Source organism: Oryctolagus cuniculus, chromosome 15 (genome assembly GCF_051225735.1).
Source record: "Oryctolagus cuniculus isolate XC-2025 breed Fujian yellow rabbit chromosome 15, ASM5122573v1, whole genome shotgun sequence".
In the NCBI taxonomy this organism is placed as follows: Eukaryota; Metazoa; Chordata; class Mammalia; order Lagomorpha; family Leporidae; genus Oryctolagus; species Oryctolagus cuniculus.
This window is the reverse complement of record NC_142881.1, coordinates 11,705,057-11,720,905: the sequence shown is the minus strand read 5'-3', so window position 1 is coordinate 11,720,905 and position 15,849 is coordinate 11,705,057. Positions and strand designations below refer to the sequence as shown.

At 49.2% G+C, this 15,849-nt stretch overlaps 1 protein-coding gene across 2 annotated transcripts in view; it reads right to left on the bottom strand.

Moving 5' to 3' along the window:
- Nucleotides 1-10,725, bottom strand: part of CACUL1 (CDK2 associated cullin domain 1) — an 81,378-nt gene extending 70,653 nt beyond the window's left edge. The window contains exon 1 of one of the 2 annotated variants that reach the window (XM_051824216.3): nucleotides 10,064-10,725. In XM_051824216.3, the coding sequence (XP_051680176.1) occupies nucleotides 10,064-10,421 (358 nt within the window). In that variant the 5' untranslated portion in view covers nucleotides 10,422-10,725. The remainder of the gene's footprint in view (nucleotides 1-10,063) is intronic. The other variant, XM_051824215.3, reaches the window with a different exon arrangement.
- Between the last annotated feature and the right edge of the window lie 5,124 nt (nucleotides 10,726-15,849).

Sequence of the window (15,849 nt, the reverse complement as noted above, 5' to 3'; positions counted from 1 at the left end):
GCCGGATTCTGTCCCAGTTGCCCCTCTTCCAGGCCAGCTCTCTGCTGTGGCCCGGGAGTGCAGTGGAGGATGGCCCAAGTGCTTGGGCCCTGCACCCCATGGGAGACCAGGAGAAGCACCTGGCTCCAGCCTTTGGATCAGCGCGGTGTGCCGGCCGCAGCGCACTGGCCGCGGTGGCCACTGGAGGGTAAACCACCGGCAAAAGGAAGACCTTTCTCTCTGTCTCTCTCACTGTCCACTCTGCCTGTCAAAAAAAAAAAAAAAAAAAAGAAAGAAAGAAAGAAAATGTTCCAAACTGACAAATCCAAGAAGCACAATAAAGCCCAAAATAAATAATTTATTATTTGAAAATCTGAAATTTTTTAAGCAGCTAGAAAACAAGGAAACATTACAGAGAAGAATAGACTATTCAGTCATTTCTTTTAAGAAACAATGCAAGTCAAAAAAAAAAACAATGGAAAGACTAAATCTTAACAGTGTTAAGGGGAGCTGTATGTCTAAAATTCTATATCCAGAAAAAAAAATTCTTATAAAATGAAAGTAAAATAATGACTCTGTAGACAAAAGATAAATTAAGTAGAGGCCAACAACACTATACTACAGGAACTACTAAAGTCAGTCCTTAAGTGGACACAAAATAAGAATGGAAACCCAGATCTACACAAAAGAAAGAACAAAGGAAAGAAACGACAACCATTTGGAAACACAAATAACTTACTTTCTAGTTTTCAGTTATTTAAAAGATAAATGTCTTTATTATGATTCTGTTCCCATGAAACATCTAAAATAGGTACACCTAGAGAGACAGGAAGTATCTGGTGGGTGTCAGCAGGGAGGGGAAGGAATGGGGAAAACTGCTTAACAGGTTTGGGATGTTATTTTGGGGAAATCAAAATGTTTTCAAATTAGATAGAGGGATAGTTCAATACTGTGAATGTTCTAAATGCCACTGAATTATTCACTTTAGAATGGCTACTTCTTTTTTTTTTAATTTAATTTTTTTTGACAGGCAGAGTTAGACAGTGAGAGAAAGAAAGGTCTTCCTTCCATTGGTTCACCCCCCAAATGGCTGCCACAGCCAGCACTGCGCGGATCCAAAGCCAGGAGCCAGGTGCTTCCTCCTGGTCTCCCATGCGGGTGCAGGGCCCAAGCACTTGGGCCATCCTCCACCGCCTTCCTGGGCCACAGCAGAGAGCTGGACTGGAAGAAGAGCAACTGGGACAGAATCCGGTGCCCCAACTGGGATTAGAACCCTGGGTGCTGGCACTGCAGGAAGAGGATTAGCCAAGTGAACCATGGTGCCAGCCCAAATAAATAAATCTTAAAAAAAAAAAAAAATAGACAACCCAAGCACAATCGAAAGATTTGATCATACTGTCACAAATAAAATTATAAGGAAGGCCAGTAATCACACGAAAAAGTCAACAGTTCATGTAAAAGGGAAATGCAAAATAAATCCACCATTAAATACCACTACTTAACCTCTAGAAAGACTAAAAGTTTAAAGACTGCCAATATCAAGAATGAAACCCCTACCCAGTACAAGAATCCATAAATATGTGGGGTAACTGGAACTGTCATTTATTACTGGTAGATGATTCAACTACTCTGGAAAATAGTTTGGCAATTTCCTCATAGTTAAACATATAACCAAGGAATTCCACTTGCCAACATTTCACATGTCCATGCAAAACCCTGCACATGGCTGTTAACAACAGCTTAAATCAGAATAGCCGGGGCCGGCTCTGTGGCTCACTTGGCTAATCCTCCGCCTGTGGCGCCAGCATCTCATATGGGTGCCGAGTTCCAGTCTGGGTTGCTCCTCTTCCAGGCCAGCTCTCTGCTGTGGTCCCGGAGGGCAGTGGAGGATGGCCCAAGTGCTTGGGTCCCTGCACCTGCATGGGAGATCAGGAAGAGGCACCTGGCCCCTGGCACCTGGCTCCTGGCTCCTGATCGGCGCAGTGCCAGCCATAGCAGCCATTGGAGGGTGAACCAACGGAAGGAAGACCTTTCTCTCTCTCTCTCTCTCTCACTGTCTATAACTCTACCTGTCAAATAAATTTTTAAAAAATCAGAATAGCTAACACTGGAGACAACCCAAATGATCACCAACAGATGGATAAACAACGTATAGTGTATCCAAAGAAGACTACCTATCTCAGCCATCAAAAGGAATAAACTGCTGGTACATCCAAGAACAGGGAGGAAGAATTTCAAAAACGACTAAGGGAAAGAAGTCAAGTACACAATAATACCAATTATAGGATTCCATTTATGCGAAGTCCTACAGTGACAAAAAGCAGATCTGTGGATGCCTGGGGCTGGGGTCGTGACTACAAAGAGGCATGAGGAAACGCTCTACACCTGGACTGCTGTGGTGGTCACTGCTGGGCACAGTCCTCCTAGGGCTTGGTGCGCTTCTACACACCACTGCTGTACCAAGAATGAAAGGCCCTGACCAAAAATTTTTTTTTTATTTTTTGTTATTTTTTTGACAGGCAGAGTGGACAGTGAGAGAGAGAGACAGAGAGAAAGGTCTTTCTTTGCCATTGGTTCACCCTCCAATGGCTGCCGCAGCCGGCGCTGCGGCCAGCGCATCGTGCTGATCCGAAGCCAGGAGCCAGGTGCTTCTCCTGGTCTCCCATGGGGTGCAGGGTCCAAGGACCTGGGCCATCCTGCACTGCACTTCCGGGCCATAGCAGAAAGCTGGCCTGGAAGAGGGGCAACCGGGACAGAATCCGGCGCCCCGACAGGGACTAGAACCTGGTGTTCCGGCGCTGCAAGCGAAGGATTAGCCTACTGAGCCGCAGCGCCAGCCAAAATTCCTTTTAAAGATTTATTTTGCCGGCGCTGTGGCACAGCAGGTTAATGCCCTGGCCTGAAGTGCCGGCATCCCGTATGTGCGCCAGTTCAAGACCTGGCTGCTCCACTTCCGATCCAGCTCTCTGCTATAGCCTGGAAAAGCAGTACAAGATGGCCCAAGTCCTTGGGCCCCTGCACCTACATGGGAGACCTGGAAGAAGCTCCTGGCTCCAGACCAGCGCAGCTCCAGCCAATGCGGCCATCTGGGTTGTGAACCATCGGATATAAGACCTCTTTCTCTCTCTCTGCCTCTCCTCTCTCTGTGTAACTCTTTCAAATAAATAAACAAAAGATTTATTTATTTATTTGAAAGACAGTTACAGAGAGAGGTAGAGGCAGAGTAGGTAGGGAGGGAGGGAGAGAAAGAGAGGTATTTTCCAACCACTGGTTTACTCCCCAAATGGTCACAACAGCCAGAGCTGGGCAGATCCCAAGCCAGGAGCCAAAAGCTTCTTCCTGGTCTCCCACGTGGGTGCAGGGGCCCAAGGAATTGGGCCATCCCCCGCTGCTTTCCCAGGCCATGGCAGAGAACTGGATCAGCTGGGACTTGAACCAGTGCCCATATGAAATGCCAGTGTTGCAGGCCTAGGCTTTAACCTGCTGCACCACAGTGCTGGCCCCCAAAAATTCCTAAACCTGGGCCATTTCTGCACTTGGTAATCTTAAAATCCTTGTCCACCTCCCGCTGGACAAGAGTAGGTCTGCTCACTGCTTTCATAAAGCAAAGGATTCCCTGAGTTCAGCGCTCTTCAGCTACAACACAAACCTGTTTCCTGACAGAGAATGACTTTGGTCATAGCCCCTTGTGGGACGTGGGGGTAAGAGAAACGGATGCACATACAGTGATTCTCATGTAGCTCCTCTGGGTGATGCTTCTGCCAGCATCCTGTAGTAACGGTACCAGGCTGGGTGACTTTTAGTTTCAAGTGGGACAAAAATCAAATCATAGACCAGACAGTTACACAGGTCAAAATTCAGCAAACGATGTACCTAACATGGATGAAAATGGAGGAGAGGAAGGCAAGGGAAGGGATATAAAGGGAGGAAATGGACAAGGAGAAAAAAGATGAGCAAGAAGAAAAGGAGGAAGAGCCAAGGAAGGAGGGAGGAAAGAGGTCCAGACACCAGGAACTCCTTATGTGTGGAGGAATTAATTTCATAGTTACAAAGACAGTGACAACAGAGTTTTTATCACACCCAACCCCCTCTCCCACACACATATCTACTCTAAACTATGCTCTGAGAAGGCCCCTCACACCAAGGAATTAAGAAATAATTTGGTAAGGGATGCACTAATATCTTGGGGGAAAATGCTACAGTGGTTGACGTTTGCATGCTGAGTTAGATGGGCAACACTGCACTCACGGGGCACCCTGATTTTAACATGATCACTCAGTGTCCAGACAAAGAGTATGAGCACTACAGCAGGCGGCAGGGCCACAGAGGTACCAGCTTGCTCTGCTGGTGGCCAGCCAGGGCATCCTTAGGAAAAACAATCAGGTAGTATACAAAGGTATTATTGACCTGCATAATGCAGAAAACCCAAACAGAAGTCTCACTGAGTGGCCAAAATGGGCAACAAAGAACTTCACCAGCTGGGCCGACCCGCCAGGGGCTTCTGCCGGGTCTCCCACACAGGTACAGCAGCCCGAGTGCTTGGGCCATCCTCTACTGCTTTCCCAGCTCTGTGGCAGAGAGCTGGATAGGAAGAGGAGCAGCCAGGACACAAACTGGCGCCCACATGGGATGCCAGCACTGCCGGCAGAGACTTAAACTACTAGGCCACAGCGCCAACTCCCATTTTCTTTTTTTTTCTAATTGAAAGGCAGTCACAGAGTTGGAGAGACAGAGAGAGACCCTTCATTTGCGGGCTCACTCTCCAAATGGCCAAAGCTAGGAGCCCTGAGGAGCTCCGGGTCTCCCATGTGGGTGCAGGAGCCCAAGCACCTGGGCCATCTTCCGCTGCTTTCCCAGGCACATTAACAGGGAGCTGGATCCGAAGTGGAGCAGCCGGAACTTGAACGGGTTCCCATAAGGGATGCTAGCATCACAGGCAGAGGCCTAACCCGCTATTACACAACGCTAGCCCCAAAACAAATCTTAAAGGAGCCAGCACTGAGGTGTAGCTGATAAAACCACCGCCTGCAGTGCCAACATATGGAGGAGGCTCCAAGCTCCTGGCTTCAGATCGGCCACTGCAGCCGTTTGGGAGTGAACCTGTGGATGTAAGACCTCTCTCCACCTCTTCAACTCTGCTTTTCAAATAAATAAATAAATCTTTAAAAAACTATGTGGTGGAGCAGGCATTTGGCCCAGTGGTTAAGGCTCAACTTGGCATGCCTCTATCCCATATCAGAGTGCCTAGCTCCTAGTCCTGGCTCCACCTGCCTGCTAGTGCACACCCTGGGAGGCAACAGATGATGGTGCAGGTCTTGGGCTCCTGCCACCCATGTGGGAGATGAAGTCTGAGCTCTGGGCACCTGGCTGTGGCCTGGCCCAGCCCTGGCTGTTGCTGGCATCTAGGGAGTGAACTGGTGGATGAAAGATCTCTATCATCTCTCTGCCTTTCAAATAGCATACGTATATAAAGCAAAAAAGAAAGAAAGAAAACCACAGTGTTGACTCCTGTTGTAATTGCTATTGCTTTAGATATGGTCTATTCTCCAGAACAAATCAACCCTGTCCCTGCTAAGTATCCATCAAGGTAACAAATTATTCTCTATTCCAAAAACAAAGGCCAGCAAAAGCTACTTTTACCCTGGTCTAGGGCAAATCTTCACCGTCAGGGCTATGAAGGTGCAGTCACCGTTTGTGATACTCTCAGACTCTGGGTCTCTCAACATCTCAGAGTCCACTTGTTATCCCGGACAGCAGGCGCTGTTTCCCATGTTCCCATGTGCCCACCTGCACATGGCACTTCCAGCTTTCTAATTTTTGTCAATTTAACCAATGGCAAAAGGCACTCCATTCCTTTTAATTTGCAAGTCTGATCAATAATAATAATTTCATCACTTCTTATGCCTGTTAGGATTGCCTATTCTATAAAGTACCCATTTTTTTTTTAAAGATTTGTTTATTTTACTTGAAAGTCACAGTTACACAGAGGAGAGGCAGAGAGAGGCAGAGAGAGAGAGAGAGAGAGAGAGAGAGAGAGGTCTTCCATCTGCTGGTTCACTCCCCAGATGGCCACAATGGCCGGAACTGCGCCCATCCAAAACCAGGAGCTTCTTCCGGGTCTCCCATGCAGGTGCAGGCGCCCAAGGATTTGGGCCATCTTGTACTGCTTTCCCAGGCCATAGCAGAGAGATGGATTGCAAGTGGAGCAGCCAGGTCTCGAACCGGTGCCCATATGGGATGCCGGGATTGCAGGCGGCGGCTTTACTCGCCACACCACAGCGCCGGCCCCCACCACCATTTTCCGCAGCGGTTGCTGCTCGTACTGTTGATGAGCAGCTGCTTTATCTAGGCAGACATTAATCGCTTGTCAACTGCAGAAGTAGTAAGTGTCCTCTCTCATCCTTTCATCTGTTTTTAGCTGAATGAAAATCTATATCTAAGTCATTAAAGTTTTACCTTTGTAAGCTTTTGAACCTTTGATAAGTCCTTCCTTATCCTAAGAAAAGAGCTCCTATGACATTTTCTATCAACTTTACAGTTATTCTGTTCACATTCAGGTCTTGAATCCAGACTCCATCCTGTTTATGGTGGCCTTTCTTTCCTCCATGGAATGAGCCGTTCCCCTAACATGACTCCTTTCTCCAATGATCTATGCCACATCTGACTTAAGTTCCCAGACACACAGCCTCTACCTTCTCATTTGTTCCCATGACCTATTTTTCTATTACTGAATTTATACCAGTTTTTATTACAATAGCCGCGAAACATTACCTTACCTTCTGATTAAGGCAAGCCCCTACCAAAAGAAATCTTTTACATTGATTTGGTTATTTACAAACTTTATTCCACCTGCCATAAGTTTTAGATGTAAGTTATTAAGTTTGTAAAAGTAAACCAAATGTACTTTTTTTTTTTGACAGGCAGAGTGAACAGTGAGAGAGAGAGAGACAGAGAAAGGTCTTCCTTTGCCGTTGGTTCACCCTCCAATGGCCACTGCAGCCAGCACACTGCGGCCGGCGCACCACACTGATCCAAAGCCAGGAGCCAGGTGCTTCTCCTGGTCTCCCAAGCAGGTGCAGGGCCCAAGCACTTGGGCCATCCTCCACTGCACTCCCGGGCCACAGCAGAGAGCTGGCCTGGAAGAGGAGCAACCGGGACAGAATCCGGCGTCCCGACCGGGACTAGAACCCGGTGTGCCGGCGCCGCAGGTGGAGGATTAGCCTAGTGAGCCGCGGCGCCGGCCAAGTCTGTAAAAGTAAACCAAATGTACTTTTGATGACATTAAAATTGAAAGTATACATCACAATGGAAAAGACTGACATTCTTTCCCTGCTAACACAACTAAGAAAGCAGCAGAAGTAACTGGGCCCCTGGGACCACATGGCACACCTGGATGAAGCTCCTGGCTTCCACCTGGCCCAGGCTTGGCCATTGTGGCCAATAGGGGAGCGAACCAGCAGATGGAAGACTCTCTAACCTGACTCTCAAATAAATAAATCATCAAAAAAAAGTTTCTCGTTAAAGATCTTATGTATTCTTAGGTTATTTCTTAGAGCTTACAGTTTGTTGCTATTATTATACTTACTTTTGATTATCTTTGTTAGTTGTTTACCACTAGTTTGGTAAATGCTGTTAATTTTTGTAGATGGACCTTAAACCCAGTAATCTGGCTGAACTTTTTGGGTTTTTTTTGGTTTTTATAAAAGATTTATTTATTTACTTGAGAGGGAAGAGTTACATACAGAGAGAAGGACACACAGAGAATTCTTCTATTCACTGGTTTACTCCCCAAATAGCCACAACAGCTGGAGCTGGGCCGATCCGAAGCCAGGAGCTTCCTCCAGGTCTCCATCCCAGTGCAAGGGGCCCAAGCACTCAGGCCATCTACTGCTTTCCCAGGCCATCAGCAGGGAGCTGGATTGGAAGTGGAGCAGCTGGGACTTGAACCGGCACAGGAGGATGCTTAACCTACTACACCACAGCACCAGCCCCTCGGGCTGAACTCTTACTAGTTCTCTGGATTGATGGTTTTTCCAGGTAAGTGATCACATCCACACATACGAGGTTTACTGCATCTGTCCTATCTCCCCAACCCACCCCCTTACCATTTTTAACAGCAGTAGTGACAGGGGGCACTCTTATCTTGTTATCAACCTTAAAGCAAGTCTATCAAATTTCTTCAGTAAGTATTACTATTTGTGGTAGGTTTTGGTAATGACTTTTAGCTAGATATCTTGTATTCTGAGCTTACTAAGAGTTTTTACCATAAATAGGTGTTAAAATGATTTTACAGCATCAGCTGAGATAATTATTCTTTTCCTTTAGTCTATTAATGAGCTGAATTACATAAACAGAAAGATGCTGAACCATGCTTAGATTCCTAGGACAAACTCCATGGATCACAATTCTTTTAACACATTGTTGGCTCTGATGAGCTAGCACTCTGTGTAGGACTTTCAGTTCTATGTTAATAAGCTGAAACAGACCTATAATTTTCTCTTCTTCTATTGTCCTTATCTAGTCTTAGAATCAAGACTTCATTAACCTCATAAAATGAGCCTGACATCCTCTCTCATCCTTCAGAACTTGTTAAAAGAATTATGTGGTATTTAACTTCGACAGAACTCACTTGTCAGAGTGCCTAGATTCAGCATTTTTGAAAGGGGAGGTCTTTACCATTTCAGTTTACAAGCTATTTCATCTGATACCAATTTTCACAATTAATAGTTTTCTAAGAATTACACGTTTCGTTAGGTGTCAGAAGTTATTAGCCTACTATAATTTATAAAAGACTTTTTAATTTGATATTTGTAGTTATAGTCCATTTCTTATTTGCATTTTTTTCTTGATCACGCTTAGCAGAGGTTTGTCTAAATTAATCTCCTCAAAGGACAGTTTTTTGTTTGACAAAACCTTTTGTGCTCAGCTTCACTGGGTTTTGTTTATGCTGTTGAACTCTTTGAATACATTTTAAGCATTAAAGCCCATTTCCTTCGCATTGAGGTGAGTCACCCTTAACTTCGCACAAGGTCTGGCTTCAGAATATAGCCTTCCACTCACAGACTGTGCGACACAAATGTGATTCTCATGGATGCCAAATCGAGAAAAACCATATGCAAATCTTACCAACCCATACCTACCCATGTCTTTGACTAAAGCAGTATTTTTAAAGCAAGTGGAAATGGGTAAGTGCTGTACACACACAAACCTGTGTAAGGTTGTAACTACAGGTGTCTGCACAGCTACTTGAACAAGCACCGGTACAGCTTGATACAAGTCAAGAAATGAAGTTTACAGGTGCCACTGAAAACCTGCGGTTCACGACAGAGGAAACCTGGCTATGGCGGGCACACTTATTTTACCACCCCAGCCCCACCAGCAACCCCTCTGAACAAGAATACCTTCTCTCCCTGGCTACAGACGCATACAGCCTAGCCGGGGACAACTTCCAATCACGACACAGACGTGGCCCTTAAATCTCCCTGCCTGCAGCCCATCGCTCACGGAGCTGGACACGCGCTCCGTGGCTTACTGTGACGTGCAGGCTCCGAGAGGTGCCCCTGCACGGCATTCGGCTCAGAACGGACGTCGCAGCTCCCGCTGCAACGGGAAGTAACTCAGCCACTTCCCTGGGCGACGACGGAGGTGCACGCAGAGGGAGAAGCCCGAGACGCACGCCCAGGCTAACTCTGAAATTTCCCGACTTGTCTAACGCACGCCGGCTGAAAGCCCGGGAACACAACTTGCCACATTTCTTCTCTCGGGCTGCAAACACGAGCCTGTCCCGAACGGCGCCGCGCAGCCCTCGTTACCCCCTCACCTCTGGGGGTCAAACTTTTAAAGGGGAGTGGGGGGGGGGCGGTTGAGAGACAGCGGCTGCGACACGGCTCGCGTCTGCAGAAGTCGGGGCTGCGTGCCTAGCAGGCAGCTTCTGCCGGCCAGGTAATTCAAGAAGCCAGGGCCGCCCAGGAGCTGGCTGCAGCCAGCACCCGAGGGGGCAGGGCGCAGAGGGGCAGCCCCGGGCCTGCAACAAAGAGAGCGGGGCCGCTCCGACGCGGGGTGGGCGCGGGGCGGCGGGACTCACAGAACTTGGAGGTGGAGGTGTTGATGTTGATGGTGGAGCTGGGCGTGGGGGCGGGGGCCGCCTTGGCCACGGCGCCGGCCGCGTCGCAGCTCTTCAACATCATGATCACCCCATTGGGCTCCGGCGGCGGCGGCGGGCCCAGCGGGAGCCCCTCCTTGGAGCCTTTCCTGTCCACGGAGACGGCGGGCGCCGCCAGCAGGTGTCCGCCCGGGGGCTCCCGCACGGGGGCCGGCATCGACGACGCGGGCGGCGGGGGCTGCCGGAAGCCGTCCACGGCGGCCTCCCAGTTGTTGTGGTTCTGGTCGTCCATCATCGCCTCGTAGCTGCCTCCCTCCTCCTCTTCCATGCTCTCCTCCATCCTGCCGGCCCCGGCACCCGCCCGCCTCACAGGCACCTGCAGCCCGTCTCAGCCCTGGGCCAGAGGGCACCGCAGCCCACCCCCCCGACCTCACATCGCCGGGGCCGGAAAGGGCGCGACGAGGAGGGCAGCGGAGCGCGGGGCCTCTCGCTCTGCGCCGGGCCGACTCGCTCAGGCTGACGGCGGTGGGCGCTCCGGGGCGCTCGTTCTGGGAGAGGCGACCGTAAAGCGAAGGCGCCCTCACGACATTTTACAGCAGCTTCCAGCAGGCAGTTGGAAAGGGCGCTGGGGGAGCGGCCAGCGGGGCACGTGGGGCGGGAGAGTAGCGGAGAGACTGCCGAGCGAAAGGGGGCGGGAGCTGCGAGTCAGCTCCACGCTATAGGCCCGAGCTAGGCCCCGCCTCGGCGGGCCGGCCGCTGAGACGAGTGGCGCCACGGGTTCCGACCCGAACTCAATGCCCCGCCCCTGGCCCGTCCTCACGTGACGAGACAGTGCGGCTGCGCACGCGCGTTCTGGTTACCAGGACGACGAGCAGCCGGGCGGGCTGTGGGAGATGAGGCCAAGCAGGGCTGGTCGGCCTGTCTCTGGTATTTGTCTCCTATTCTCGGGGCCTTGCAGCCGGGCCTCTGCGTGGAGACGGAGATACGGGGCCGCGAGTGGCAGAGAATGAACGGTGGGGCCCCGATCCTCAGCCCGCACGAGCCGGAGCCGCGAAACCGAGAGTAAAACCCGAATCACGGCAGGGCGGCCGGAGAAAAATGCGGCGCTCGCGGATGTTTGTTCTGGTTCTTTAACCCCTGTGCACAGAGACCCGGACTCCAACCCTTAGCATGAGACGTCCCCAGACGCCGCGGGTGGTGTGGGAGAGCCGAGGGCCGAGGAAGGAGACTCTGCCTCGTGCAAGTGTGTCCACTCCTCGGGTAAACTTGGATTTGCAAGCTAACAGAGCAGGGTAGGAGAGGTGGGTGGAACTCCTAGCTGCCGGTGAGCAGCTGTTAGAAGCTCCGCGGGGAAGGGTCCCTGCATCCGGGAGTCTGATGGGCTTCAGTGTCCACGGCGGGCTCCGCGCTCCGACACCGTCCCTCGTCCCCACCGTACTCAGGGGAAGGTTTCCGGAAGTCACTCGGGGGAGTTTAATTCAGGCCACGCTGCCTCGATTTAACCAATGACAGTTTTTTGAGTCAGCACATGTTTTCAATTCCCTTGCCTTGTGACATTTGAGGCTGTGAAAACAGCTTTAAGTAAAAGAGAATTAATGAAATGCTGAGGGGGAAAAGCATTAAAACCTTAGAATTCCACCCCTACGGCCCGGCGCCGTGGCTCACTTGGTTAATCCTCTGCCTGTGGTGCCGCATCCCATATGGGTGCCAGGTTCTCGTCCCAGTTGCTCCTCTTCCAGTTCAGCTCTCTGCTGTGGCCCGGGAGTACAGTGGAGGATGGCCCAGGTGCTTGGGCCCTGCACCCCATGGGAGACCAGGAAAAGCACCTGGCTCCTGGCTTCAGATCAGCACAGCGCCGGCCATGGCAGCCATTTAGGGGGTGAACCAACCGAAGGAAGACCTTTGTCTCTATATATATAACTCTCAAACAAACAAATAAATAAAAAAAGTCCACACCTAGCAAAATAGAGATGGAAGAAGGCAGACAAATTATATTTTTTTTTCAACCAACTGATTGTCAGCAGACTCTTAAGTGGACAGGAAAGGGTGGGGAATGACTGGAGATAAAAAGGGGGAGGGAGTGTCTACATAGCCAAAGGTCCAGTACACAGGGAAGGTTACAGGAGTCACACATGTGTCTCTCATAACATGGCTGTTTAATATATGAAGCAAAAAAATGACAGAAGTACAAAAGGAGCCACTGGGGGTGACTTTTCACATAGAGCCCTGACAAACTGCAGTGGGTTGAAGGTGGTCCCTGGAAAGATGCAACCATGTCCCAATCCCTGACCTTGTGAATGTGATTTATCTGGGGGGTTGAGGGAGAACTGTTCGCAGATATAGTTAAATATCTTGAGTTGAGCTCATCTGGATTGTCTGGGTGGCCCATACCTCCAATGACAAATATCCCTGGAAGACAGAGGGAGATGCGTGGGAAGACACCAAGAGGAGTTGAGAATGTGACCGCAGAAGCAGGAGTGGGGGGACACACGCAGTGGGGGGACAGCCACCCAAGGCTAGAGACACAAATGTACTTTCTCCTGGAGCCTCCAGAGGGTGTGTGACACTGCCGACACTTGGACTTCCAGCTTGGCGGCTTGCAGAGCTGTGAGAGAACACGTTTCCGTGGCACTGAGCTACCCTCTGTGGCCGTGTGTTACAGCAGCCGTGGGAAGCACACAGATCAAGGGATGGAAGAAGACTTTAAGTGACTACAAGAGTTGAGTAACACGATTCATCTTATGTGTATGGGGTATTGCTCCAACAGCTGCAGAATATACACTCCTTTAAAGAATGCGTGAAACATTTACGAAAACTGAACATACAACAGCTTTATCTTCACAAATAGCAGTATCCAGCTGAGAGGGCCCATGAATTCCAGCTCTCTGTTATGAGACAATTTCTTCCCAGGAGACCTGAACAAACTTCTCAGTGTCCAGTGTCCCACTGGCCCAGTTCTGAACCAAACACATAGCACCTGGACCAGGGGTCCAGAGCCCTTCACTGGACAGGATTATGGTGCTATGCCTGGAAAACAAGGCCCACCCCAGAACCCAGAGTGGCATCGGTCTCTTCTTAAGTAGCTTGGTTGAGAGTGAAAGGGGTGGATATAAGAACAGATATTGAGGTCAACTTGGGAGGTTTCCAGGGTCCTAGCCAAGCAACAATGCTCTATACAGGCCCAGGTAACTAATCCTCTGCAGCCTGGCTACCACCTAACCTCACCCAACCTCCTCACTTCCTCCCCTTCATAAATACCTCCATAATCAATATGTTTACCCTAAGTTGTATATATACTGATTAGAATCAAGAAAGACATAGTTGATGTTCATTTAATTACAAAATGCAAATGTGGTTGATTGTCTTAAGTAGTTAAAATTTTGATGGGGAGGTTTAGAAACTTTGTCACTAAAAATTAGTCTTTATGTGGTTTTATATGTGAGTCCTGGCTGCTCAAATTCCAATCCAGCTCCCTGCTAATGTGCCTGGGAAAGCAGCAGAGGATGGCCGATGTGCTTGGGCCCCTGCACAACATGGGAGACCCAGAAGAAGCTCCTGGCTCCTGGCTTTGGCTTGGCCCTGCCCCGGCTGTTGCAGCCATTTGGGGAGTGAACCAGCAGATGGAAGACCTTTCTCCGTCTCTCTCCCCCTCTCTCTATAACTCTACCTTTCATATAAATAAATCTTTAAAAAATAAAAGAACTGACAAATGATTTGTGAATGTATAATGCAGTTGAAAGTCTAAATGCAAAACTATTGGAATGATCTTGATTCGAAGGTGAGAGGATTGTAAGTATGTAAATAATTCAAGGCTCAATACTTGCATGCCGAGATCACTGCCTACAGTGGAGAACTGCAGCTACTTAGGGGAGTCTTCTCTATTTGGTATTTCTTTCTACTGACATTGGATTTTGGTCCTTCCCTTCATACACATCTTAGCATCTGAACCCTAAACTCCACCCTAGCAGGGGAACATATAATGACACACATCCTCTCATAAACCTGCTAAATTTAGAAGCTAAAGAAATGAATCGAGGCTGTAGGAAGCTGTAGAAAGATAAGCTTTCCTTCCCACAGCCTGTTGCAGGCCTATCCCTTCCACTCAGTCATTCACAGATATTTCTGTATTTGAGCACTCTGCTGGGACTACAACAGTATACAAGACAGAAATACTTCTGCCCTTTGTGGAGTTTCCATTTCTTTGAGGTAGCAAGCATTAAACAACTAACCACATGAGCCAAAGCATGACAAGGACTACTGCTATGGCCTGGATGCGGTTTGTTCCTCAAGAGTTCATGTGTTGGGAGCTTGATCCCCAGGGTAGCGGCACTGGGAGTCAGTCCTTAGGTGGATTGGGCCATGGCCCTGAAAGGATTACATGGGACTCCAGTATCTTTGGCTTCCTGTTTTGCAACGTGATATCTTCCCTCCACACATGCTCCCACTGCTGTGACACCATCCGCCATGAAGTCCTCATCAGGATTGAGCCAATGCTAGCACCATCCCCTTGAACCTCCAGAACCATGAAGGAAATAAACCTCTCTCCTTTATAAAGTTAGACTCCTACCTCAGGTATGTCATTGCAGTAATGAAAAACAATGAAGGAAAGAACTAGGTGCTGTGAGAGAGTTACAGAGAAAATCACTGTACCTGGGGGAGTCATGGAAAAGCTCTCTGCACGACACTTCTGCTCAGATGAAAGGCTGAGTAGAAGTTAGCCAGACAGCGGGTTGGGGAGAGAACATTCCAGGAACAAGAAACATGGCAGAAGGCAACTGACATCATCTAGGAACTGAAAGCAAAGCAAAGATCCCCAGTGGTGTGAAGGGAGGAGGGCATGGCATAAGGCAGAAAGGTAGGACGTGGCTGGGTTATGCACTCCCTTGCAAATCCTGTTGAGGATTCTGTGTTTCTATCTGAATGGAAATGAGACAGAGAAGTGAATTTTTAAGGGCATCTAACTGCGCTAAGGGCAAAGGCCTGTAGGAAAAGAACAACTGAAAACAGAGACCTATTAGGAAGCTATGGCAACACTTCAGGCAAGTGATGATTGTGGCTTAGACTAGGGGAGTGGCTGTAGACACAGCAAGAAGTGGTAGGCTGCAGATTTATTTTGACATTAGGATAAACAGTACTTGATGATGGATTAAATATTGAGGGGGAGGGAGCAATGGGTTCCAGGGGTGGCTTATTCTGGCCTGGATGCTCATATTCTCTTCAAAGCCAGAGTTTTACCAGATACACGCAGTGGAATGCCAGTTAAGTTAGTAATGGAAAGGCTAAATAAGCCACGAGCCCAAAGCTGGATAGCTAAGTAAAAACAGGGCTGATGGCTAAGGAGAAGTTAGTATTGTTCATGGACGAGTGGTCTTCTTGAAGTTGAAAAGCTATTGCCAGGGATGCCTGTCCTTAGCAGGACACTAGCAAGACTGCTCTTATCCAAAAGGCAGAATGTTCAAATTAACGATTTCAGAGGCAGTGCAGACGCTGCCGGGAACAAGACCTGCGGCAGGTGTGGCAGAATTTGTCTGTTTCCCTTCCTACTTGGACAGATCCACGCGCTGTGTGCTTTGGTGAGCGGCAAGCCTCTCCCTAGTGCTGTGCAGGAAGTCAGGGTGCCAGACATTCCTTCCCCACATGCCACGATCAGAGCAAGGACACACAACCTATACTCAGCCAAATCAGATCTTCCTGCCGAGGGACTTGAGTCCTACAAGGCTGCAGGAATCGCTGGAAATGACTGCTGATATCTGAGAGCCCGGTTCTCA